The 25,296-nt window shown below is 32.6% G+C and overlaps 2 protein-coding genes across 4 annotated transcripts in view; both read left to right on the forward strand.

Annotated features, from left to right (window-relative positions):
• LOC127708005 (ER lumen protein-retaining receptor 2) overlaps window positions 1-3,651 on the forward strand; it is a 28,411-nt gene extending 24,760 nt beyond the window's left edge. For both annotated transcript variants that reach the window (XM_052212793.1, XM_052212794.1), the window contains one exon: window positions 795-3,651. Coding sequence is in view for 1 of the 2 variants with exons in the window: in XM_052212794.1 (XP_052068754.1) it covers window positions 795-829 (35 nt within the window). In the remaining variant the exon portion in view is untranslated. The remainder of the gene's footprint in view (window positions 1-794) is intronic.
• A 20,915-nt stretch (window positions 3,652-24,566) lies between these two features.
• The window catches only part of LOC127708001 (phosphatidylinositol 3,4,5-trisphosphate 3-phosphatase and dual-specificity protein phosphatase PTEN-like), a 57,788-nt gene continuing 57,058 nt past the window's right edge, over window positions 24,567-25,296 (forward strand). Inside the window, exons 1-2 of one of the 2 annotated variants that reach the window (XM_052212787.1) lie at window positions 24,567-24,640; window positions 24,733-24,896. In XM_052212787.1, coding sequence (XP_052068747.1) covers window positions 24,821-24,896 — 76 coding nt within the window. In that variant the 5' untranslated portion in view covers window positions 24,567-24,640; window positions 24,733-24,820. Of the gene's footprint in view, window positions 24,897-25,296 lie in introns of both variants that reach the window. The other variant, XM_052212786.1, reaches the window with a different exon arrangement.

A 25,296-nucleotide genomic window follows, 5' to 3' on the forward strand; every position in this document is an offset into this window, starting at 1 on the left:
TATACCATGGAATTAAAAGTAACACTAACAGCACATTTGTAATACATATGTACACTGTAAATTCAAAATTTGTTGCAAGGTTTTTATCAACATGATTAATGTGAATAATGTGACTGGGTGAGTATCGATTTTATTAGAACTCGCATTCTGAATTCGATACATGTATCTGTATGTAGATTTGCCTGAAATGGCAACAATTAATCTTACAATTTTGTCCATTATTTGAAAATTGCAATAATAAATGCATGCAAAAATTTCTGAATTTACAGTAGTCTATTTGAAAGATATTCAAAAAGCAGCATGGTTAACACCATAGCTTGATACTGTGGTGCTATAAGTCCCTGGTCCCTGTGGAGAGCACTGTATGTAGTATTATGTCAGAAGTTTGACTTCAAAAGATTCAAAATGTTAAGAAATAAGTGCATGTTTGCCTCACCAATGAGGTGTCGGGAGACAAATTTCTCTATATTTTTCTAAAATTATTAACCAACTACTGGGTGAGGAAAGATAAAACATAATTTGAACCTATGTTTGATTGACTGAGAGTTACTTCCCCTTTTTTGTAGGTCTGTTTGCTTCATATACATGTAAATTGATATAACAACAACGATGGTTAATTATCTAACAGTAAGCAACACTTCACAACAACACATAATAAACATGTTTCAGGCACTTTTATAACCTTGGGCAGATCTGTTTCAGAAAGATGCTTTCATCTCATATTATATATGTAGTTGTTTGAAACTTTTGCTTACAATGCTACATGTATTAATGAACTTTTCTTTCTATTTCAGTAATGAAAGGCAAGAAGATATCTTTACCAGCCTAAACCTTAGATACTGACTAAAGTCATGGACCATTATGATAATTCTGACTTTTTTATTTTGGGAAGTTAGGAACCATTTCTAATATTTTGCATGCGTGAGAAAGTGAGCGATTACTGGTGCTTTTTTTTTTTTGGTTGTCAATGAAAAGTTGATCAACACCAGATGCATGGATACAGAAGATTGTGCCAATTGATTGTTGTACAGATTAAACCAGGGTTTAGAGATTTTCATGCTACTCATAGAGATCTAAAAATTTGACAATATGAATCGTGGGGTTATTCTAAAAATTTATAATTAATTTATTTTAATTATGAAGGCTTGGCTATTTCATTAAATTTTTTTTCACATGCCTTTAATAAGTTATCTGGAAAAAAAAACGGCTTCTCTCATCCTACTTCAATATTTGATAATAGAAAATAAAGGGAGGGTCTACTCTAGATAGAATATATTTAGCGTTTGCACAGGAACTAGCAATTGCATTGTGGTAATCCTCTATATAGATTTACATTTTACAATTTGGCCAAGTTCCATAAAGCCAGATGCTGTTTTACTGTTAAAGAAAGGTCATGTGACTTTAGAGATAGGTAGAGTTAGTCCATACATTTGCCATATTCATCAAATGAATTAAAATTGTAAACAAAATTTATTTATAATAATGAATATAAAATGTAGCAAATGGCATTGAGTACAAAGAGTTTAAATACATTGTTGAACTTTCGACATCTAGTTAAAAATTAGAGAGATTAACTTCATCTTTTAAAGGATGAAGAATAATGTATTCTCTAATAAATTAGTGTTATATCTATTATTGCTGCAAAACGGTGATACCTGTGGCTTTATAGGTCTTCCACCAGCCCAAAAATAGACAAAAAATGTGATTCCTGTGGCTTTATAGATCTTCCACCAGCCAAAAATAGCCCAAAAATGTTTCTGTCTAATTTTATACCCCACGACTTTTATTTTGAAAATCAGCAGGTTTAAGTTGTGTTCCTATTACACATGATACAAGGTGATCTTTAATTTGATGACAAACGTTCAAAGATGTATTTAGACTTCTTGACAAATTTGAAATGATGAGATATATTGTGCAACTTGTTTAGAAATATGGAATCAATTTATGATGGAAAAACAGTTATATATATTTTTTTATGTACATCTTTTACATATTCTTTGACTATTGCATGCATTAATAAGTGGAATTTTTTATGGAGTCAATGCTTTGATTATATTAAGTGTATAACTATAAAAACTTGGTAACACAATACATAAATATATGATAATACATTTTTGAATGGTAATTTGAAATATAATTCATAGAGTTATTCATTATGAAAGATTGTTTTAGATGTATGTTTGAATTTAGAATGTTAAAGAGTTTTATGTAAGTTTTGTTAAAGCTTTGTTGGTATAAAGTGTTGAAGCTATATTCTTTTATCTTTTCACCTTTTCTGATTTTGTACACAGTTTAAAAATACCATTGAAATGTTATTATTTGATTAATGAACTAAGTAGCTGTGTGACTTATGCACATAGTAAGATATAACAAGCATGTATTGCCAGAACAGAAATTAAGTGAAAAATATTTTACTGAGCAACTTGAGTTTTACTGTAAAACCCAGTTGCAAAAAGTGCATTAAAACAATAAGTTCAAATGAATATGTATATTCAAACATGGTGTAGCACAACTTTTATGAAATCCATTTTAATACACCTACATGTATGAACATTGAACATTTCCTTTCAAATATTAATTCAAGAGTGAACCATGCCAGTTACATTTGATAGCAAATCCAAGTTGTTTATCAATGTCAATTATCTGCTTGTAGCATTTGCAGTTTGTTTAAATGCTAAATTGACAACTTTTTAACTGCTGAAAGAATTTTTTAAATTGTTATTAAAGGAAGATTTTGTTTTAATGAATCGTCGGATCTCTATATTTTCTTTGTTTCTGAATTAACAAAATTGATGCCAGTGGGGTAATGCGATATTTTTAGGCGAATGGATCGGTAATGTAGATAGATGGATGTATCAAATGACGAAATAATGTCTGTTTGTATAGATCTTATCACTCCATTGATAAATATCAGTAATCAGTTCACATAGATCAAGACCTATTGATTTAGGTAATAACTGTATTGTATGCAAAGCCTTAAAGATTTATATCACAATTTTTACTGTTGCAAATTTGGTAACCTAGCTATGTGTGTTGGATTTCATGATTCATTATGTCAACTCTTCCCATGTAGGCCCTTAATTACAATTTATGGATGAACTTTTTCATAGAATGTTATTTAGTCACATCTAATGAAACAGATTAAGTTAGAATTTGATATGTATAGAGTCACAGTCTAATCTTGCAATTTTATTAGTTACTTTGACAGGGTATATGAGCCCATATTAAGGAATATGGTTGTCTTAGTTCTTAGATGTTATAATATTGTCTTGCCTAATTCAAATGTCTCTCCAAATGTGTTTTGTTTTTTTGTTGCAAGCAATTACCTGTGTACATAAATAAAAAACAGTCGTGGTACTTTTTTGTGAAAACAAAATAAGCTTTTCATTGGTAAAAACCAGTGTCCATTTTCATCATCAGGACTTGTTATTTCTTCTTTCCTTCTCAGAACAATCTTAAATAAAAAGTTCAAAATGTATATTGCATTGCCATGTGACTTTACAAAAAGTGCTAACTACATTTGGTAGGAGAGAATGACAACTTTTTATCGTGTTTCAAGTGCAATTGTATGAAAGAGAATGAAGTCATTATAAAGTTTGTGTAAATAGCATCGTAATGTATTAATATGTGAATAAAATATCACAAGTTTTATTTTTTTTCAAAGTTTATAATTTGTACTACCAGATACATCTAGTACAATGTTGGAATAGGGTATTTTTCGTGTGAATTGCAAAATGCATCATGTCCCTGCCTTTTATGGTTGAATGTTGTACAATGACATATATTTGCCTACATTTAGTTATTTGGTCTCTCATAGAAATTGTTTTATTGGCAATCATCTGTCCATCTGTATGTTTGTTCATGAAATTTGTACCTGAACTACCTATAAACTGTGGAATTGAATTGAAACTTTACACCAAGGTATTGCACTAAAGGAACACTGTGGAGCATCACCACCAGATATAGGTACACTCAAAGCAAAGAAACAATGATAGCAAAAGTACCTATTTAATCATTGTACAGTAAACAGCTATTCACCGTACAATTTATTCGCTTTATTACATGTACTTCTCTGTGTAAATAATAGTTTTATTTCGAAATACAGAGTTGTTCAAGCCTAAATATGATATACCTTTGTTCTACGAATACGTCAAATGACTAGTTGAAGGATAAATGTGTTTTTAACAAGTTTGAAGTCATCACATGCTTCGTTGAACAGGTACCCCCTATCCGATTCTGGCGCTTTGAAGAGAGGGAAAGCCAATTAAGGATCATAATCAGCCTTAATTTGTAGCTACATAATTAGGAATCAGTATCACAAAACTGTACTTGTCAGCAAAAAGTAGAATATAATTAAAATAAGAAGAATTGGACCTTACCTGACTTTACATTTGTTTTTCCTTCACTCCGGGGTACCTATATCCTGTGATGATGTTACACATTGAGGAAAAAGACAAATTTCATTTGATGTCTTAAAGGAAAGATAATTCAGCCGAATGGAGAGGAAGGATATGGCATATTGATGAGATAAAATCCTTACATGCTTTTCATGAAACTAAAGCAAAAGACTGCGAGACAAAGGGATGCTTATCTTGTGGCTACAACGTAAACTATTTGTATGAAGCTTTATATTTAAAAGATAGACGACCTATAAGTACATATCATGTATAAGATCTGGGACTGTTATATTAGTTAGTTTAATAGTCCCAGATAAAATGCCCTATGTTCTGAACTTTATGTCTGGAATCTGTCCGTTGTCCTTTTCCTCGTCTTCATGGTTCAGTGAATTCAGTTTTTTTCTCACATAATTTTCTCACTTAGGAGTATAAGAATAACGATATAATGTTTATAGAATCATTGCAAGGAATACTTGTATGTCAGGCAGGATAAACCTGATCTTGACGTCATATCATGGATCGGTGGTTAAAAGTTTTTGGTGGTAAGTCCATTTCTAAGCTTCTTTAACCAATAGGTCAACTTACTTGTATATGGAAAGATTGTAAGGTGTACATATCTGTCTGGCAGGGTTCATCTGAGATTTGACTCCATTTAATGCTCAATGCTAAGATTTTAGCTCACCTAGCCCTGAGCTATTGCCGTCACTTTGCATTTGTCATCCAAACGTTTTTCAAAAGATATTCTCAGAAACTTCACAAATCATTTCAGTGTTTTTACCCATTATCTCAAAAACTCTATTACATAGAAACTCTAGAATAATCAGCAATACAAGATCTATTAAGATGCAAATACTACTAAAACCATTGGGAGTTAGGTAGTAAATGACGATTTTGGACTAATTTTAGTGATTTTATAAAAAATAAGAAAATGTGATATGATTTTTAATGAGACAGCTCTCCACCAGAGACCAAATGACATAGAAGTTAACAACTGTAGGTGACGGTATGGCCTTCAACAATGATCAAAATCCATACCGCATAGTAAGCTATGTTTTTATATTTTGTTCTTTATCTCAAAAATTATAAAAGAAATTTAGAAACTGTAAACAGCACTTGTAATCAGAAATACAATATCTACCAAAATATCAATTCACTAGATGACCCCTTAAGGAGTTATAGCTTTAAATGACATTTTTTGACTTAATTAAATTTTTAAGTTTATGTCTAAGTAATATTGAAAACTATAATAGATAGGTAGAAAGAAACTGCAAATTGCAAAAAAGCCTGTATGTGTAAACCAATTAGATAGCTCCTTATATAAACTGTAAATAGCAAAACCATAACATGTCATTTTTCATATCAGATGTATTATCAGCCCTCGGTCAATATCAGCCCTCGAGCCGTATGAAAAATGCCATGTAATAATCTGATAGTATCAACTGAAATCAAAAGTCAACAATTGTTTTATTATATGACTTTTTTTTATCCTTCTCCAATTTTTGTCTCGCCTTGGCGGAGTCAAAAAGCGAGACATAGGTATGCTGTTTCCGGCGACGGCAGCGTCAACAATGTATTAGTTTGTGATTAGGTCTAGTTCATGGTGAACCACTAGTGGTAGGTCAATGATATTTGGTATGCAGTTGTTATAGCATTGGCACATTTCATTACCATGGAGATTATTTGGCCCCGCCCCCTCAGTCAAGGTCTATTGACTTTGAAACTTTTCATAGTTTACATGTATTAGTTTGTGATTAGGTCAATTACAGGGGAACCACTAGTGGTAAGTCAATGATATTTGGTATGCAGTTGTATAAGCATTGGCATATCTCATTTCCATGGAGATTATTTGGCTCTGCCCCCTTAGTCATGGTCTATAGACTTTGAAAAATTTGCTAAGTTAACATGTATTAGTTTGTGATTAGGTCAGTTCAAGGGGAACCATAAGTGTTAGGCCAATGTTAATTGGTGTTCAGTTGTATAAGCATTAGCACATCTCATTTCCATGGAGAATATTTGACCCCGCCCCTCAGTCATGGTCTATTTACTTTGAAACTTTTGCTTAGTTTACATTATTAGTTTATGATTAGATTAGTTTAAGATGATTTGCTAATGTTAAGTCAATAATATTTGGTATGCAAATTTATTGGCATTGCAAGTATCGTTTCCATGGAGATTATATAGCCCCACCCCTGATCATGGTTCGTTGACTTTGAAACTTTTACATAGTTTACAAGTTAATGTTTGTGTTTAGGTTTGTTTAAAGGGAACGACTTATAATAAATTAATGGTATTTGGTATGCAGTTGTATTAGCATTGGCACATCTCATTCCATGGAGATTGTTTAGCCATGTACCTTCAGTCATGGTTCATCGACTTTGAATATTTGCATAACTTACATGTTAAAGTATTGCTATTTTAATTTCAACATTTGCATTATCAAAATTACAAAAAAAGCGAGACATATCTCTGTGATAACAGTTTATCTAGTATTTGCTCAAGATAGTTTTAAAACTGCTCCCTGTTTTTAGGGATATAGTATATTTTTATATTGACGATAAAAAAATCAACAAAACATAGTCAACACTGTTTGGAAAAGTCAACATTTGTAAAGTAGCTTGCTAAATTATGCTGGAAACTTTGAAAAAATGCATTTATTGTATAATAATTTGCATTTTACATAATATATTTTCCTGTTTCCTAATATTTGTTTTGTACCCTACCTTGCTATGTTTTTCTCTGAAAACGTACCATTGAGGCGTCGGAATGCCGTGCGATAATAGCTGGAAGCAGTTGATAAATTTTTCATATCAGCCCGCTAAGCACCAATTCGGAAAATATGGAATTAACGTAAATTTAATGCTATTATCATACTGTAAAAATTATAAGTTATTTACTCTAAGTACATAATAAAATGTTTTATCAAAGAGGATTTCCTATGCTTTTAGCCAATGAGAAAACAGAAAATTTACTGATAGTCATATAATAATGATCAATAAAGCAGGCGAGACATCTCACCTTGTGCAATATTCTTGTTGTTCTTTGTCTCATTGTGTTAAAAGACGTTAACATGGTAAAACAAACAACAATCAATGAATTATAATGTTATAAAGTTATGCCATATCAGTGTAATCATAACTCATTCTTTGGATGTTTGGCACATGTTTCTTTTTTATAATGCCACCACATCACCTGTTAAGTGCTGTCAAGCTTAGAACTAACAAACAGGCGTATGGTAGTTTGATGTAAAGTTGTTGCATCAATGAATTCATCTACTTTTGCCATGAAATAACACGATTTCCCAGTCAAAGAAAACAGATAATTTCACATGTGAAAGAAAGAAATCCTGTGATTCTCTACACCGACGTCAAACAACTACAAATAGGTTTCCACATAAAGTAATTGAGTTTAAGTTTTTTTCTTGGCCGCCTGTTTTGGATGAGTAAATGGTTGATTTTCTTATTTGACTAACCAGAGGGACTAATCAAATTGAATCATGCGGTACCAACGCGTCTGATAAAAAATCCTTACTAGATGGTAGTGATGAATCAAGCAAGGCTAAGAAAAATTAAAATTGTTCTGAAAACAACTTTTTCTAACGTCTAGCGTTCAGTGTAACAAGTTGAATTTGTCTGATTTATGAAGGAATTTGTGCACGAAGACGTCCTGTTATTAATTATAATGATTTGTTATATATGTTTTAATGTAATAATTTGTAAGATAAAAAGATGGCCCAAGTACATTTTTAACTCACTCACTAAAACTCTATAGTGAGGCGATTGATAGTTTGAAAATATTTGATCAAAAACCCGGTGCCAATTTTATATGACGGCACAACTAGAGGCTCGCTCACCTAGGTCTATGTGCATCTTCAACAATGGAGACTCTCCACCATTGTAGACTAGAATGGAATTCATGACTGACAAAAATCTCTTTTTTGTTGATCTTTTATTGCTTATCATTTTTATACGACCGCAAAATTTTTTTTGCGGTCGTATATTGGTATCACGTTGCCGTCGTCGTCGTCCGCGTCGTCCGAAGCCATTTGGTTTCCGGACAATAACTTAAGTATATGTAAATAGAAATCTATGAAATTTAAACACAAGGTTTATAACCACAAAAGGAAGGTTAGGATAGATTTTGGGGGTTGTGGTCCTAATAGTTTAGGAATTAGGGGCCAAAAAGGGGCCAAAATAAGCATTTTTCTAGTTTCCAGACAATAACTTGTGGAACGGTGTATGGATCTCTCTGAAATTCGACCACAAGTTTCCATACCACGAAGGGATGGTTAGGATTGGCTTTGGGTGTTATGGCTCAAACCGTTTAGGAAAAAGGGACAAAAAAGGGGGAAAACAAGGGTTTCCTGGTTAATGGACAATTACTTAAAAGTACAATGTTATTTTAGGATTACCTCATTTACACTGCTTTTAAATTATGTATAAAGAAATGTTGTGTTGTCTTGAGGTGATTAGCTGTCAATTTATTTTAGATGTTACTATTAAAAATGCTGATTAAGGAATGTTAATTTTAGCCATGATTATGTAAGTCATTTTATATTTTAAGACTTGTATGATGTATATTTAAATGGGTAATTATGGTTGCAAACTCCATTGGAATTTTTGAATTGAGATTATGACCATATCTTGAGGGAAAGATTTTTTGTTTTAAAAAGGGGGGGGGAGGTGAAAAAGGAGACAATTATCAATTATTTCTCATTTCAGATTTCAGAAATTAAAAAGAAAATTTCTTCGAATATTTTTTTTTTTTGCAAAAAAAGGGGGGGGGGGGGGTAAAAAAAAAAATTTTTTTTTTTTTGGGGGGGGCGGGTCAATTGGCAACAGCATAGTGTATTGCACAAAAGCAAAAAAAAAGGGGGGTAATTTTTTTAAATTTTTTTTTAGGGGGGGTTCAATTTGCAACAGCATAGTGTATTGCACAAAAGCAAAAAATTGAATATAAAGTCAAATCATATAACCAATTCTAAGTTCTTTAGACTACAGTTATTCTGTGTCAGAAGCCTATTATGTGTCAAATATTGAATTACAATCCAAATTCAGACCTGTATCAAGCGCGAATATCATGCCATTTTTGCCCCAACTGTTCAGGGTTGGACTTCTGCGGTCGTATCCAGCTGCGCTCGGCGAAGCAATTCATTGCTAATTAAAAAGTGTATTTCTATCTATTATAGTTTCGAAATAATAGACAAAGTCGACTGACGATTTTGGCCATTAGACTTATTCGTAGATCTTGTCTTGCTGGTCAGTTTTGCTTAATTTAGTTTTTATCTGTCTATTATAGTTTTTCAGATATGAGGCAAAAATGCTAAAATTTGGTATATATCGTCATTTAAGTGCAAAAACTTCAATAGGGAGTCATCATATATAAATAAGAAGATGTGGTATGAGTGCCAATGAGCTAACTATCCATCCAAGTTTCAATGTGTAAAAAGTAAACAATTATAGGTCAAAGTACGGCCTCAACACGGAGCCTTGGCTCACACCGAACAGCAAGCTATAAAGGGCCCCAAAAAGACTAGTGTAAAACAATTCAAACAGGAAAACCAACGGTATAATCTATATAAAAAACGAGAAACACACCAACAAACGACAACCACTAAACAACAGGCCCCTGACTTAGGACAGGTGAATAAAAATGCAGCGGGTTTAAGGGCATACGATACAGTAGCAAGGGCAGATAATAACGTTTTCAAAACTTTTCGTGTTGTTTTCGCGATGTTGTTAATCAGAACGTTGTAATTTCGCGATGTTTCTTAAAAGAATGACTACATTTTGCGACGTCGCTTTAGATGTAGTCACATTTGCGGAAAAATCCACTGACGTCATAATCCGATTGCGCGAATTTGAAAAAGGCACCTGCTAAAAAAATTGACCATATCACGAAAATTGTAATATCTATTCATTAGTAATGAAACCAACAGTATTTACTTGAAATGTGAAAAAAAAATCAAATCCACAGTCATAGTTTTGTATGTGTTTTATTTCATATAGGAAATGAATAAAAGATATGTAAATAGAATGATACGTCGAGGAGACAGAAACCCAACTACACAAAAAGCCCAATAAATAATTCAACGTACTGTCTTGACCATAATATAGTATCTATATATACACCATTTGGCAAGCTCTAAATCGTATGACAATTGTACGGATAAATGAAACAGACTATCAACAAAATGTTAAAATAACATAAGAAATAAAGACAACGCCTCATACTGTTCCTGATTTTGAATAGGTACATTAAAAAGTTTAACGGCATTTTTAGAACTAACCCAGTGGAATATTTATATGTGTATGAAGAATAACTCTCAGTTAAGTAAACACAGTTATGAGCCCCGTATGTATTACAGACCAAAACAAAAACGCACCCGTTCATGCGCTAAACTTATTCCCTATGTACATATTGAGAGAAAACAATCGAAGTATCGGCACACCGGAATTAGGTATCTGACAGACAAGAAAAGTGTTTACAAGTTGCAACTCACTGTCGTTAAGCTACTGACCAAATACGAAGTCTTTCCGTAAGGTAGTTTATCAGATACGAAACAAAAATTTGTTGGACCACCGGATGGAAGGACAAACAATGGTGTTGCACCCAATGCTAGATTGGAGGTATAATACAGACAAATATGTACCGTAATAAAAAATACCCTGCCTGAATACAAGCTAAGGTAACCTATCTATTGATACAGAATCATGCAATGGTATACTCTAATATCGACTGCTGTACTTCCTATGAAATATTATACTACACCGCAATGGACTACATGTATATATATTGAGATGAGACAAATACGAAATAAATGTGGCTTTTTTGTGTGTCGAAGGCCGTACGGTGACCTTTAATTGTGTTTATCTTCGTCATTTGAACTATGATTGATAAAGTTGTCTCATACCAAATGTCCTTATTTTTATATTATCCCATTTACTTTTTTTTGTAATTTATAACTGTTTATCATGTCGGGGCCTTTTGAATAATTATATGTATGCTCAAGCTGTGTTGTCTACATGAAATGTAGGACTAATTTCGGACAGAGATGCAATTTTTTTTTTTTATTAGATTTTGGTTTTTTTTTTGCCGGTCATTTCTTTTCTAAAAGTATATACTAAAATACTTTTTCTATCCAAGTTTCGTAACAATTCATAAATGTTTGGCAAATAGTTTATGCTACTTTACGAGTAACTATCTTTATAAATATTGATGATAAATATCATTGATTTCGAAAAAAAACCTTGGCTATACCACTGAACTTGACAGCGTAGTCGTGAACGACGGGAAAGATTTCACGACGTTGTTGCGATTAAAACTTATTTCAACGTAATTTAGCGCCTTATTGGCAAACGTCCCGTTTGCCATTAAAAATCATGGTTTATTGCTTTTATTTAGAAAACAAGCACATGGACCCCCATTTTTTTCTTTTGCAATCAATCAAGGAATGTTTCAGGGACGCTCCGCCAAAATTTTAAGAAAAAATCAACGATCAAATTTTTTCTGCACTTCTGAATAGACGCAAAAATATTGTCAATTTCTTTATTTCACTAAAAGTAAAATAATTTAAAAAAACAAAAATTAAGTTAAACCTTAAACTTGTTACAGCATTTTGATGCCGTACGTGGTTCAAAGGAACATTTTACAAAAAACCCGGTTAAATTATGACTGTTCGTTCAAAAGTATTGTTACTTTCCTTAAAAGTCCTTATTTATGCAATTTCAGTGTTTTTCCTTCAAATATGCAAATTTCAAACCAAATTATCTCAAAAAGTAAGTCATGAAGGTATATTTTTCTTTGCACATTTCAAAAGTACACATTAAAATTGACCTTCTACCAAAATTTCAAGAAAAAATCAACGAGGGATCTCTACTGTATCGTATGCCCTTAAACGTTATAACAGGCGCCAACCTTCACTCTAACCCGATACAGTGGTATAACATTACAACATAAAAAGACACACAATAAAATATCAATTGAAATAGCTTAACTCGATCAAAAAGACACTACACAAAAACAAGTAAATATACACTGAACGAATAAGTTTGATCTATGACACAATATAAATAAAAAAGATGTTTCAATGTCAAAAAGACAACTTTAACCGAGGACAAAATGGCGTTAAATAAAGTAGCGTACACAGGTAAATTTAAATATAATAATTTTGTTGTTAGGAGTACAGAAACAATTTTTACAAAATAAATTTGTTATTCATAGTACGAGTACAGAAGAGAAAATTGTTTCGTCATACTAAATACTTATCAAAGGTGGTACATATTAAAAATAGTAAGACGAGATATAACACAAAATAAGTAAACAATGAATAACAGAAATGCATTACAAATTGTGTCAACAGGTCAAATTAACACGAAAGTACGATTTGAGAGTACTCGCAGTTACTGAAAGCTAGTTAAAAACCAAAAACAGTTTAAAAAATATGCATCAGAGACTAAAATCAATTAAAACACATCCCATGCAGGGATTTAGTGTTTTAATGCCATGCACAGTCAAAGAAGACATGACTTGTGCAATGCCAAAATAAATGTAACGACAGGCAGAAGGATAGTAAGGATTTAACCTTATAATAAATATGTATGATGTTATGTATAGATAAAACAATTTCTAAATAGAAAATAAACGTGGATATGTATATATGCATCCCAAAAAGACATTCGAAAAGAATACAAATTTAGTTACGTTTTAATTTGTTGATGACAAAATCGATGTTAGTGCCAATGAAAACAGTATTCAATGATCTTATTACAACATTAATAAGATAACCTTTACTAATAAGTTTGTTTAAAGGTTCGATAAGTTTACACTAATCACATAGTGTTTTCCGCGCTTTTAGTACAATATTGCCGTAAAATTTAGGATGTGAAATACTATTTTTAATAAGTTTTCTACAGGTACAGCCAAATTAACTAATCAAATCTTAGTATCTATGAAAGAATTTAGTAAATGTTTTACGTAATTTATGGTAACGAAATTCCTGACTTAATAATTTACCATTGATACATTGATTACGTTCTATAAAATATGTGACATTACTACACACGGGCATAACGAACGAGTTGGGATATATAAACGCCGTATGATGGAGCCAAAGGAACATCGCCGTCTAAAAAAGGAAAATTAAAAAAAGGGAATGAAAAATCGTTTCTTTTGTCGTAAATTTTTGTATTGAGTTTCCAATTGAAATGTTTAAATCTAGAAAAGGACAACTACTGCAGCTGTTTATGTTAGATTTATTTAAAGTTAGTTCCTTTGGGTAATTTCGGTAGTATATTTAGAGAATTCTGGATTATTTAATGAAAAAAATATCATCAAGATAACGGTAGGTATCGTTGAATGTGTCAACTAAATGTAACAATGACATGTCTTTACTGATTTTAGCCATAAACTGTGATTCATAGCAATGTAGGAATAAATCTGCTATAAAAGGGGCGCAATAGTGCCCATAGGAATACCTACTACCTATCGATACACTTTATCGCCGAAACGTACATATAAGTTGTCCAGGAGAACATTTTTAAAAGCTTCAATCATATCTTCACATTTCCAGTAAGTGTATCATCCGACGGTTTTGGCATGTTCACGTTTTTGTAGACTAAGATGTCTGCATACGATTCTCAATAACAGACGGTATTTGCAAAACATAGCAAACTGTCAACATACGATATCAATAACAGACGGGTATTTGTACAACATGGCAAGCTGCCAACATGCGACCCTCAATAACAAACGGGTATTTGTACAACATGGTAAGCTGCCAACATGCGACCCTCAATAACAAACGGGTATTTGTACAACATGGTAAGCTGTCAACATAAGATCATCAATAACAGACGGGTATTTGTACAACATGGCAAGTTGTCAACATACGTCCTCCAATAACAGACGGGTATTTGTACAACATGGCAGGCTGTCAACATACGTCCTCTAATAACAGACGGGTATTTGTACAACATGGCAAGCTGCCAACATACGTCCTCCAATAACAGACTGGTATTTGTACAACATGGCAAGCTGTCAACAAACGTCATCTAATAACAGACGGGTATTTGTACAACATGGAAGGCTGTCAACATTCGATCCTCAACAAAAGAAGGATATTTGTACAACATGGCAACCTGTCAACATAAGAACCTAAATAACAGAGGGGTATTTTTACAACATGGCAAGCTGTCAACGTACGATCCTCAATAACAGTTGAGTATTTGTATAACATGGAAAGCTGTCAACATGCGACCCTCAATAACAAACGGGTATTTGTACAACATGGTAAGCTGCCAACATGCGACCCTCAATAACAAACGGGTATTTGTACAACATGGAAAGCTGTCAACATAAGATCATCAATAACAGACGGGTATTTGTACAACATGGCAAGTTGTCAACATACGTCCTCCAATAACAGACGGGTATTTGTACAACATGGCAGGCTGTCAACATACGTCCTCTAATAACAGACGGGTATTTGTACAACATGGCAAGCTGCCAACATACGTCCTCCAATAACAGACTGGTATTTGTACAACATGGCAAGCTGTCAACAAACGTCATCTAATAACAGACGGGTATTTGTACAACATGGCAGGCTGTCAACATTCGATCCTCAACAAAAGAAGGATATTTGTAAAACATGGCAACCTGTCAACATAAGAATCTAAATAACAGAGGGGTATTTTTACAACATGGCAAGCTGTCAACGTACGATCCTCAATAACAGTTGAGTATTTGTATAACATGGAAAGCTGTCAACGTACGATCTTCAACAACAGACGGGATTTTTGTACAACATGGGAAGCTGTCTTCATACGAGCCTCAACAACAGACGGGTATTTGCATACGACCCTCAATGATAACAGACGGGTAAGTACAACATGGCAAGCTCTCAATTGCCTCAAATGATAGAACAGTTGTGAATGATTTAACGGGTTTTATCAAAAGTCAACCATCCACGCTAATGTTCCTAAAATATCGTTAAGATTTTTTTTCATTTTAATATTATTTATTTGCTTAAGCGTATAACAAAATTAAATATGATCACTATTCAGAGACGTTATTGCAACTTAAATAATAATCTCTTTATTATTATTAGTTATAATATATAAATATTGAAGCATGCAACAACAGCTGTGGTATAATTGACAATGCGACAACTATATATATATCCTGGTCCACCAGAGTTCAAATGAAGTGGATGTAAGCAATTATAGGGGACCGTGCGGCCTTCAAAAATATAAGTATTGTAGATTAAAATTGTGTACACTAGTCGCAGAAAACAGTAGTACAAACTATTCCACGAATATAATACCGAACAAAAAGCAATTTATGAAATTAAATATTTTCTGATGTATGCATTAAACAGTCAATAAAGAAAAAAATGAAAACTATATATATATATATCTTCAGCCAGGCTGCCGCGCCAACAGTTTTGATAAATTGTTAGTTGAATATAAAAAGTTCATAATTTTGGGCTCAATTATGATACCTTCTTAGGTCACAGGGTCACGCCAGTTTAAAAATTGCCTCTGGTCACCATGTTACTTTTAAGCAAAGTAGACAGTTCTAAACTGATCTGATTTTATTTTTTAAAAATGTCACATGCATGTTCTTTAAATGAGAATGCAGGTCTTCACTTGCAAGGTTCCGGTGCAAAATTATTTGGCATTCATTTTGTAGCCGGACACACGGACACAATAGTAAGTTTACAGCGTTTATTACTTGCACGGATACAGTCAATAAAATATTGTTAACAAAAATTCTATCAATGTAAAGAATGTACGTAAAATGCTGCAAAAATACATTTTTCTGTTTTTAATTGCACTTTCACGTATAATTTTGTTTAAATGTGATATTTCATTACTACGATTAGTTTGTATTAGTTTGTCGTACTGACCCTTTTTCACGTTACACATCAAAATTCAAGACTTCAACTGAAAAAACGGCGGGCGTACATTTCGCTGAACTTGTATACTATATAAAAATAAGGAGATGTGTTATGATTGCCAATGAAACAAATATCCACCAAAGTTCAAATGAAGTGGATGTAAGCAATTACAGGCAAGCGGACGTCCTTCAGCGATGAGAAAAACCCATACATGATACCGTATAGTCGACTATAAAAGACCCCGACATGAAAAATATGAAATAATTCAATTGAGAAAACTAACGGCCTAATTTATAACTAAACAATTTACGAGAAACAAATATGACAGACATGAACCAACGACAACCAATGAGCTACATGCTCCGGACTTGGAATAGGCACATATAAAATGTGGCGGGGTCAAGCATGCTTGAAGGCGCCAACCATCCCCTAACCTGGGGCAGTGGTGTAACATTACAACATAAGAACAAACTGTGAAAATCAGTTGAAAAAGGCTTAATATATATTTTATAGTGTGTTTTTCTATGTTGTGATGTTACACTATTGTTTCAGATAAGGGTGAAGATTTGGTACCATTAAAACGTTTAAACCCGCTGCAGTTGTTTGCACCTGTCCTAAGTCAGGAATCTGATGTTCAGTAGTTGTTGTTTGTTGATGTGGTTCATAAGTGTTTCTCGTTTCTCGTTTTTTATATAGATTAGACCGTTGGTTTTCCCATTTGAATGGTTTTACACTAGTAATTTTGGGGCCCTTTATAGCTTGCCGTTCGTTGTGAGCCAAGGCTCCGTGTTGAAGACCGTACTTTGACCTAAAATGGTTTACTTTTATAAATTTTTACTTGGATGGAGGGTTGTCTCATTGGCACATCTTCTTATATCTATTAACTCATCAGATCGAAACAAAGCGGAAAAAAACAGACCGGACGTGACATGGTATTTAATTATACACCCCTAAAACAAAAACAAAAAACACACAAAGACACAAATTACAGATCTGAGAGTACTCGTAGTTACTGACAGCTAGTTCAAAGCCATTAACAACGAATAAAAAAATCGTGTATCTTAAACTAAAATATCAATCAGTACACATCCAACATCCAATGGATTTAGTGAAAAGACGTAATTAACAGTCAGAGAAAAATATGACCTTGTGCAATGCCAAAATATAGGTATCGACAGATTGTAGTACCACGAAGGAGCATATGTGTATAACAATAATATTAAGTATGGATTTAATCTAATGATAACTAAATCAATATCTATACCAATAAAAACAATATTCAAAGATCTAAGTACAGGGCGCCGAACGGGACTCTTGTGGTTTTGTACTCGAAATTCAATTTTGTACGGACAAAAGTGAGTTTTGTTCAATAAAAATGAGTTCAGTTTAACAATTTTGTAGCATACTACAAATCTAAATTTTGTCATACAAAACTAGCTTTCAGTGGACAAAAGTTACTCTTGTCATGACAAAATTCATTTTTGTATCACAGACTTTACTTTTGTTACCTAATTTGAAAATTGGGCGACAAAAGTCAATTTTGTATGCAAATTAGTTTAGTTTGGATTCTGTGAACTAATTTGCATACAAAACTGAGATTTTGTCACAAAATTCAATTTTGTGTTTATTTTTGTGTAGACAAAATTGAATTTTGTTAAACAGGAGTGAAAATTTAACAAAAGTCAATTTTGTGTCACAAAATTCATTTTTGTCACAAAAGTCATTTTTGTCACAAAAGTCATTTTTGTCACAAAAGTCAATTTTGTGTTTATTTTTGTGTAGACAAAATTGAGTTTTGTTAAACAGAAGTGAAAATTTAACAAAAGTCAATTTGGTGTCACAAAAGTCATTTTTGTCGCTAAAGTCAATTTTGTGTCACAAAAGTCAATCTTGTGTTAAATTTTCACTTCTGTCTAACAAAAGTCAATTTGCTGTAACAAAAGTCATTTTTGTCGTGAAAGTCAATTTTGTGTCACAAAAGTCAATCTTGTGTTAAATTTTCACTTCTGTCTAACAAAACTCAATTTTGTCTACACAAAAAATAATTTTAATTACAAAATCACAGGATGCTAATTTAATCAACATGTTAATTGCGTACAAATTCAATTTTGTCTCACAAAATTGACTTTTGTGTTTTGATTTCCATATCAGGTAACAAAAGTCAATTTTGTATGCACATAAGTTTATATTTGCATAAGACAAAAATGATTTTGTTATGACAGAATTGAATTTTGTGTACACAAAATTGATTTTGATTACAAAAAGTTCAAGTCCCATTCGGCGCCCCGTACTAAGTACAGTGTTGAATTTATATATATATATATATATATATATATATATAATGCATGATTATTTAACGAAAAATATCATCAAGATAACAGTATGTGTTGTTGAATTTATCAATTAAATGGAATTAAGACGGGTCTTCACTGAGTTTGGCCGTAAAATGTGATTCACAACAGAACAAGAACAAGTCTGCTATTAAAGAGGCACAACTGTAACCCATAGGAATACCTATAACCTGTCGATAAACTGTACTGCCGAAACATACATAAATGTTGTCAAGGAGAAAATTCACAGCTTTGATCATCTCATCACACTTCCAGTAAGTATATCTAGCATATTTACCTTTCTCATTAAAGAAAAAGGCTTTATATGAGTTGCAGCAAATAAATTTGCAATCCGATTTGTCAAACGAACCTTTAATTAAATAGAAAGACTTTTGTTTGATAAGATTGTGTGGAAGTGTAGTATGAAGAGCGGAAAAGTCAAAACTGTCAAACGAATCAAAAGGACCATCGAAAGCACGTAATTTATCTAAAATATCCAGAGATTTTTTTACATTCCAAAAATAGTTAATTACACTATTATCATATGTTTTATTAGAAAAGTTATTGGTAAGTTCTTTGATAGAAGTTAAGGAACTAGTAAAAAGAACTGAAAGATTAGTAGTTGAACCCTTACTAGAGACCGAGATGAAAAGATGTTTTACTTTTTTTTTGGTGTAGTTCAGGTAACCATTAGTACATTATTGTTTAGGTGTCAGCTGAAGCCCACCTCCGAGTGCGGGATTTTCTCGCTGGGTTGAAGACCCATTGATGGTCTTGGGCTGTTTTCTGCTTTTTGGTCGTTTTTTTTTGTCTCTTTGACACATTCTCAGTTTCTATTTTACTATTCCATCCTATATAAAGAGAGATAACTCAAATAATGCTTATATATTTTTGTACCATGTATTCACATATAATTAAAATATACGTATGAAATAAAAATGACACATATAGAAATACACATATCTGTGTATACTAATAAAATATATTAGTTAAATTTCTTGTATAATTAGCAAGTTACTTAAGAGAATAAACTGTCTCCAAATTTTTACAAAACGTTAAAATAAATGAGACGCTTTCATTTGACAGTATCCATATGAACAAATTTTCTTGGACAACTGATCGTAAATTTGGCAGTTTGTTCAAGGAAATTTTCTCGTACATTATACGAGTATACTACGTTGCTCTGAACTGATAATGTTAAGATAATTTTCATATGCAAAACATGATTTTAAATTTAGAAAATAAATTAATTTTCCCGTGTTCTTCCTCTATATATTTATTAGCAAAACAAAGGATATGCGGTATCATCCCATGACACAAAATCAGTACATGCACAGCAAAAAACTGGCTTGAGCGGAATTCTTTGCAAAAATAATTTGGATAGATTTTGTTAGATGTAACACCACCTAACTTGATTAAATTGTACTACTTCCAATTTATTTAAATGTGTGTTTAAGTACATACTTTAAATTTAGTTTTGCTTTAATTATTCATATATTAATATAAGATCTTAATTCAATTTTTTTCTTGCTGAAGGAGACTACGTTTGAATTGTCCTCTACATCATCTTTATTTTTATATTCGCTGTTTGGATTATGTAAGCATGGTAAAAGATTGGATGGCGCGGCGTTTTCAAGTCGATGACAGTATGTAAACATGTGAGTAATAAAATCTATAAAAAGGAAATATACGAATACAATACAATAAAATAATTTTATTGTCAATCAAAGACGCCCTAGAAGGGCAGTATAACTACAAACAATATATTACAATGACTATTATTAATTCTTAATGATGTATATATAGTGACAAAATATAGAATAGAAAAAAAAAAATAAACACAAAAAAAAAACAAAAACAAAAACAAACAAACAAAACCCAGATATCTATATATAGATAAAGTGATGAATTGAAACCGTTATTACCTTTTATTAATTTTCTTATATGTTACCAGCATACGGATTCTACTTAACTTTTCTTTATATATATATATATATATATAACCAGAGACATATAAATACATGTCTCTGATATAACATACATAAATGTTGAGGCATATATTTAACTGTCTATGGATATAGTGCCATAAATTTGATGCCACAATATAAGAGCTGTTTCTTTTAAATTTGGCCTAAGAATGATTCACTGGGTCAGTAAACAGGCATCATTTTACATTTTTAACATAATATCCCTTTCAGTCCAGAGACTGATTATCAAATCACATAAGCGTTTTAGAATTTTAGATTCTCACAACCCATTAACCATATAAACATATTTTCGGTATTACATTTCTTTAAAATACCAAGATCAGGAAAATATCCTTCTGACGTATATAATAAAGAGTATATGATATGTCGTTTCAATATCACACACCGTATTAACCCTCAACCAATATAATCCCTTGAGTAGAGCTCTTGTGATTATACTGATGTCTAGGGTGCGATATTGAAAATAATATTATGATATTCTCTATATATAATTACGCACAGTAAAATTCGCGTTAAAATCAAAAATGTATCTGCTTTAATCATGTTAATGAAAAAGTAGAAATTCCTCTCGCTTTTAAGCACCAACTCTTGGTGTCGTCTGCCGCCGATTATTGTCACTACATTTCCCGGGTACACTTCAGCCAAAATCAATCTCAAACATCAATATTAGTTTTATTACAAATCAAATAAAAGAGGTAGTGTCAATTTCCCATGAATTTCACACCAATGTCATTTCAAAACGTCTTTCAATTTTATACTTAAATTCACAGTATCGCCCGGGTGTGTACTTTGAGTTTATAACAATATTTTGCTTAGGGAGCTACCATTTGATTTTTAGGGGGGGGGGCTAGGATGAAATTTGAAAAAAATTAGGCAGGACAGTTTTGAGTAAAAAAAAGGCAGGATGAGACACTTTGCAAAAAAAAGGCAGGATGACAATTTATGTAAAAAAAGGCAGGATAAACTAAAAAAAAAAAAGGCAGGACCGAATAGAGTGAAAAATAAAATGGCAGGACAGAGATTACAACTAAAAAAAATGCAGGACAAAATTTTCCATCCTAGACCCCCCCCCCATTTAGAACTTTATTTATCGCAATTAAATATTTTTTTAGTCTCATGTTTTTATGATAATTATCATTGTAATCACTTGACTTAGTTTTGGTGGGATTCGTGTTGCTTAGTCTTTATTTTTGTATGTCGTGTTATGTGCAGTGGCGGATCCAGAGGGGGGCGTAGAGGGCGTGCGCCCCCCCCCCCCTTTTGCTTGAACTTTTTTTTTTTGTAAAATGATGAATCAGACTAGACTTCGTGAACTTTGCCATTTCCCGGTCGTGTATTTAATTTTTATGCGACAGTTCTTTACTTATAAAGATATTTTTCGCTCGTATTTACTGTACTATATTTTTGATTTATATGTCAGTCATGTGTTTCGCTACGGTGGAGTTGATCAGTACGTTTGAAACGTCACTCAGTCATTTTGAAATTAAAATTACAGTAACACATTGCTTAGGCGGAGGATGACCAGCATGACACCTTCAAAGCGACAAAGGATTGAGCAAGAACGTATTGACTTCTATTTCATATTTCCACTCAACAGAAAGTAATTCTCTATTACACTCTCATGAAAAAAAAGTTCCACGACAATATTATTTACCTACGAAAATATATTTAACCCCACACGCCCCAGCCAATTAAAAACATTGCTGAATAATATTATGATCCCCAGTCAGTAAGCTCTAGATATATTTAAAGTCTAAGGTACGGACCATTTGATTTGAATGGGCAGTCTGAGATATTTTAGAGAAAAAATTCTGACCCTGATTTTTGCCTTAAAAAACAAAAATTCTGGCCGTATCTGTAATGAACACAATTATCGTGTCCCCTTTTTTGCTATAAGAAAAAAAAAACCAACAGAATTAATCAGCATTAAATGAACATGGTGAATAAAAAACGGGCGTAATTTTTTTTTTTGGGGGGGGGGGGGGGGAGTTGCATGTAAATCCCATATCTGACCGGAATGTCTGTTTCGCCGAACTGATATAGTGAATACTTTTTTTCAAGACCCAACTGCAACCTGCCTGCTGGGTGTGGCCTTTATGGCTCCATTTGTCGACCGTCATTCACAACTTCGTTGTCATTTGATTTTCAGACTCATTCGTAGCCTTTAGTTGATTTTGAACCCCTCACTTCCCTTGTTGAATGAAACATTTCAACCAAACATTTGGATAAAAATTGCTTGTTTGTCTATGTTCGTGTCGATCGTAATACCATTATAAACTTTATTGAATAGCCGTATATCATGTTTACAACAAGTAATCTGTGAGGTTATGCTAACTAACCATACAACAAACGAGAATTTTCCATGTCCATTTTTTACTGACAAATCCCACATCAAAAATATTAGTACATAGCTTTAGATCCATTCAATCATTTTATAATAGACAATTAATGGGGAGAATGCGGCATCAAAAATAAACAACCCAAGCTTACACTTCAACTATAAAATATACATACCCCGTGTGAGGAACCGTCACTAAAAATGTGCATTTTACACTTATTTTATGTTTTGTTAGCCCAAAAAAGGTCTAAAAAAAATTTCACCTCGCTCCGCTCGGCAAATTTAACATACTACGCCCCCCCTTTCCAAAATCCTGGATCCGCCCCTGATGTGTACTATTGTTTGTCTTTTTAAACGTCTTTTTTTTAGTGGCATGGTGTTGTCAGTTTATTTTCGACTTGTGAGTTTAAATGTCCCTTTGGTATCTGTTGCCTCTCTTTTGTACCATAGACGCCATAGATGTATAAACCATATTTCTGTGTTTGTACTAGGATGTAAATGTATCTTGCCTGACAAGGGCCCATGATTGTTTTATGAAAATGTCCATTATCTATCGGATAAAATTATTTCATCTTGGTTGGGGACTTCCTTCAATGCTAAAATTTTCTAAATCATATTAAATAGCGTCAAAATGCTTTCAACAACTACATGTAGCTCTGAATAGAAGAGTGAATTCATGAAAATGCTGCGGAAACAATTAGTGCGTATACTCTTTCTATCGCTAATGGCAGACGTCTACTCAAGTAATGGACTTCTTTCAATGGGTATTCACTGATTCTGAATTTACAAACTTACGATCAAAATCTGATATCTGCATATAGCCAAGGATTTTCCTAGTATAATTAAAGTTATCAAAATCCTTGGCCTTAATTATCAATCGTCTTAACTGACGTAATATCATTTTTTTGTTACAAGAATGCACAATGTTCACTTGAGAAAAATGGCTCAGTACAAATTAATGAACACAGAAATGAAAAAAAAATCCCCTTTCCATCCAGACTGAGACTACTATAAAACAGATACAGACCCTCAAACTAACAACCTACATAACTGATTTGTGACATAAAAAGACCAGTTAAATCGAATTTCAAATACTTATCAAACAAAAACAGCACCATAAAGAAAATATTAATAAATTCCAGTTATCAATTAGTTGTTTCTGCTAATCTTACATGCCGACGTTACAAGTTAATTGGTTTTGAGGGCACCTGCAGATAAATTATTTGTTGCATTTATCTCCCTTTTTCTAATGTAGATTTTTTTTTTTAAATATAGTTTTGAATGCATAAATGTATATATTTATATATTTTACAGTCGTAATCTATGAAACACTTCTTTGTTACACATTTGTCAATAAATGGTGCTTTGGATATTTAACTTAAGTCGATAGATCAAACAAAACATTGTGTATTGCAAACTATGTCAATGATTAGTGGGTCAGTAGGTTTTCTACACACAAGGTTGACCTTTGACATAGCTTTATCAGGTTAGAATATTTTCGTATCTTCATAAAAATGGAAACATTCGCACAGTTGGATATTGTTTAAATATCATGATTTAGCCAGAAGTGTCGAATAAATATATTTTAGTGTAAAGGGCAGAAGATTTTATAAATCTCCCCACAATGATTGGTCAGCGGAAGGATATCAAATCAGGAAGCCGCCATAGCGAATAGCGACATACAAAATGTAAACTGAAATTTGTGTCATTTATTGAATTTTGTCGTTTTGTTTACATGTAATAATGTATTGTTTCCATCAATGAATTTATTTTTGTTTAGAAAATGCAGTGACAAGGATATTACCATACGCTGAAAGTGTCGAAAGACCTGTTGACAATTTTTCTTGATTTCAACTGTTTTTGTGAAAATGGATTTTTTAAAAGGTCTTGTCAGTAAAAACAAGAGACGGCACAAAGTTGACGGATTTGATCTAGATCTCACATGTATCCTTTTTACAGCAAAGAGTTTGTAAAAGGTATGAAGTGTATCACACAAAGTTATGCAACTAAATACATGTATACTGCCCCCATTTTTTCCTACTGTGTGAAAAAATGAACAAACAAGGGCCAACAAACATATGCTTTATTGTCATTGATATCTAACGGGGTCCACCAGGAGTTATTTATACAGATTTCTATTAACAATCAACTGAACAATTAGTAGATCTTATCGTTATTTTAGATTCTGAAAAACCTGACGAATAGGTTGAGGATCCTCATATAATAGACCTCATCATGTTTCCTTTTGCCTATATTGCCCAGCACAGTCGCTCCATAATTTTTGGTATCACAGCTATGAGACCTGAGCTGAACTTATATTAGTGACATCACAATGTCAGAGGAG

The sequence above is a fragment of the Mytilus californianus genome, unplaced genomic scaffold (assembly GCF_021869535.1).
Source record: "Mytilus californianus isolate M0D057914Y unplaced genomic scaffold, xbMytCali1.0.p SCAF_7, whole genome shotgun sequence".
NCBI classification, from domain to species: Eukaryota; Metazoa; Mollusca; class Bivalvia; order Mytilida; family Mytilidae; genus Mytilus; species Mytilus californianus.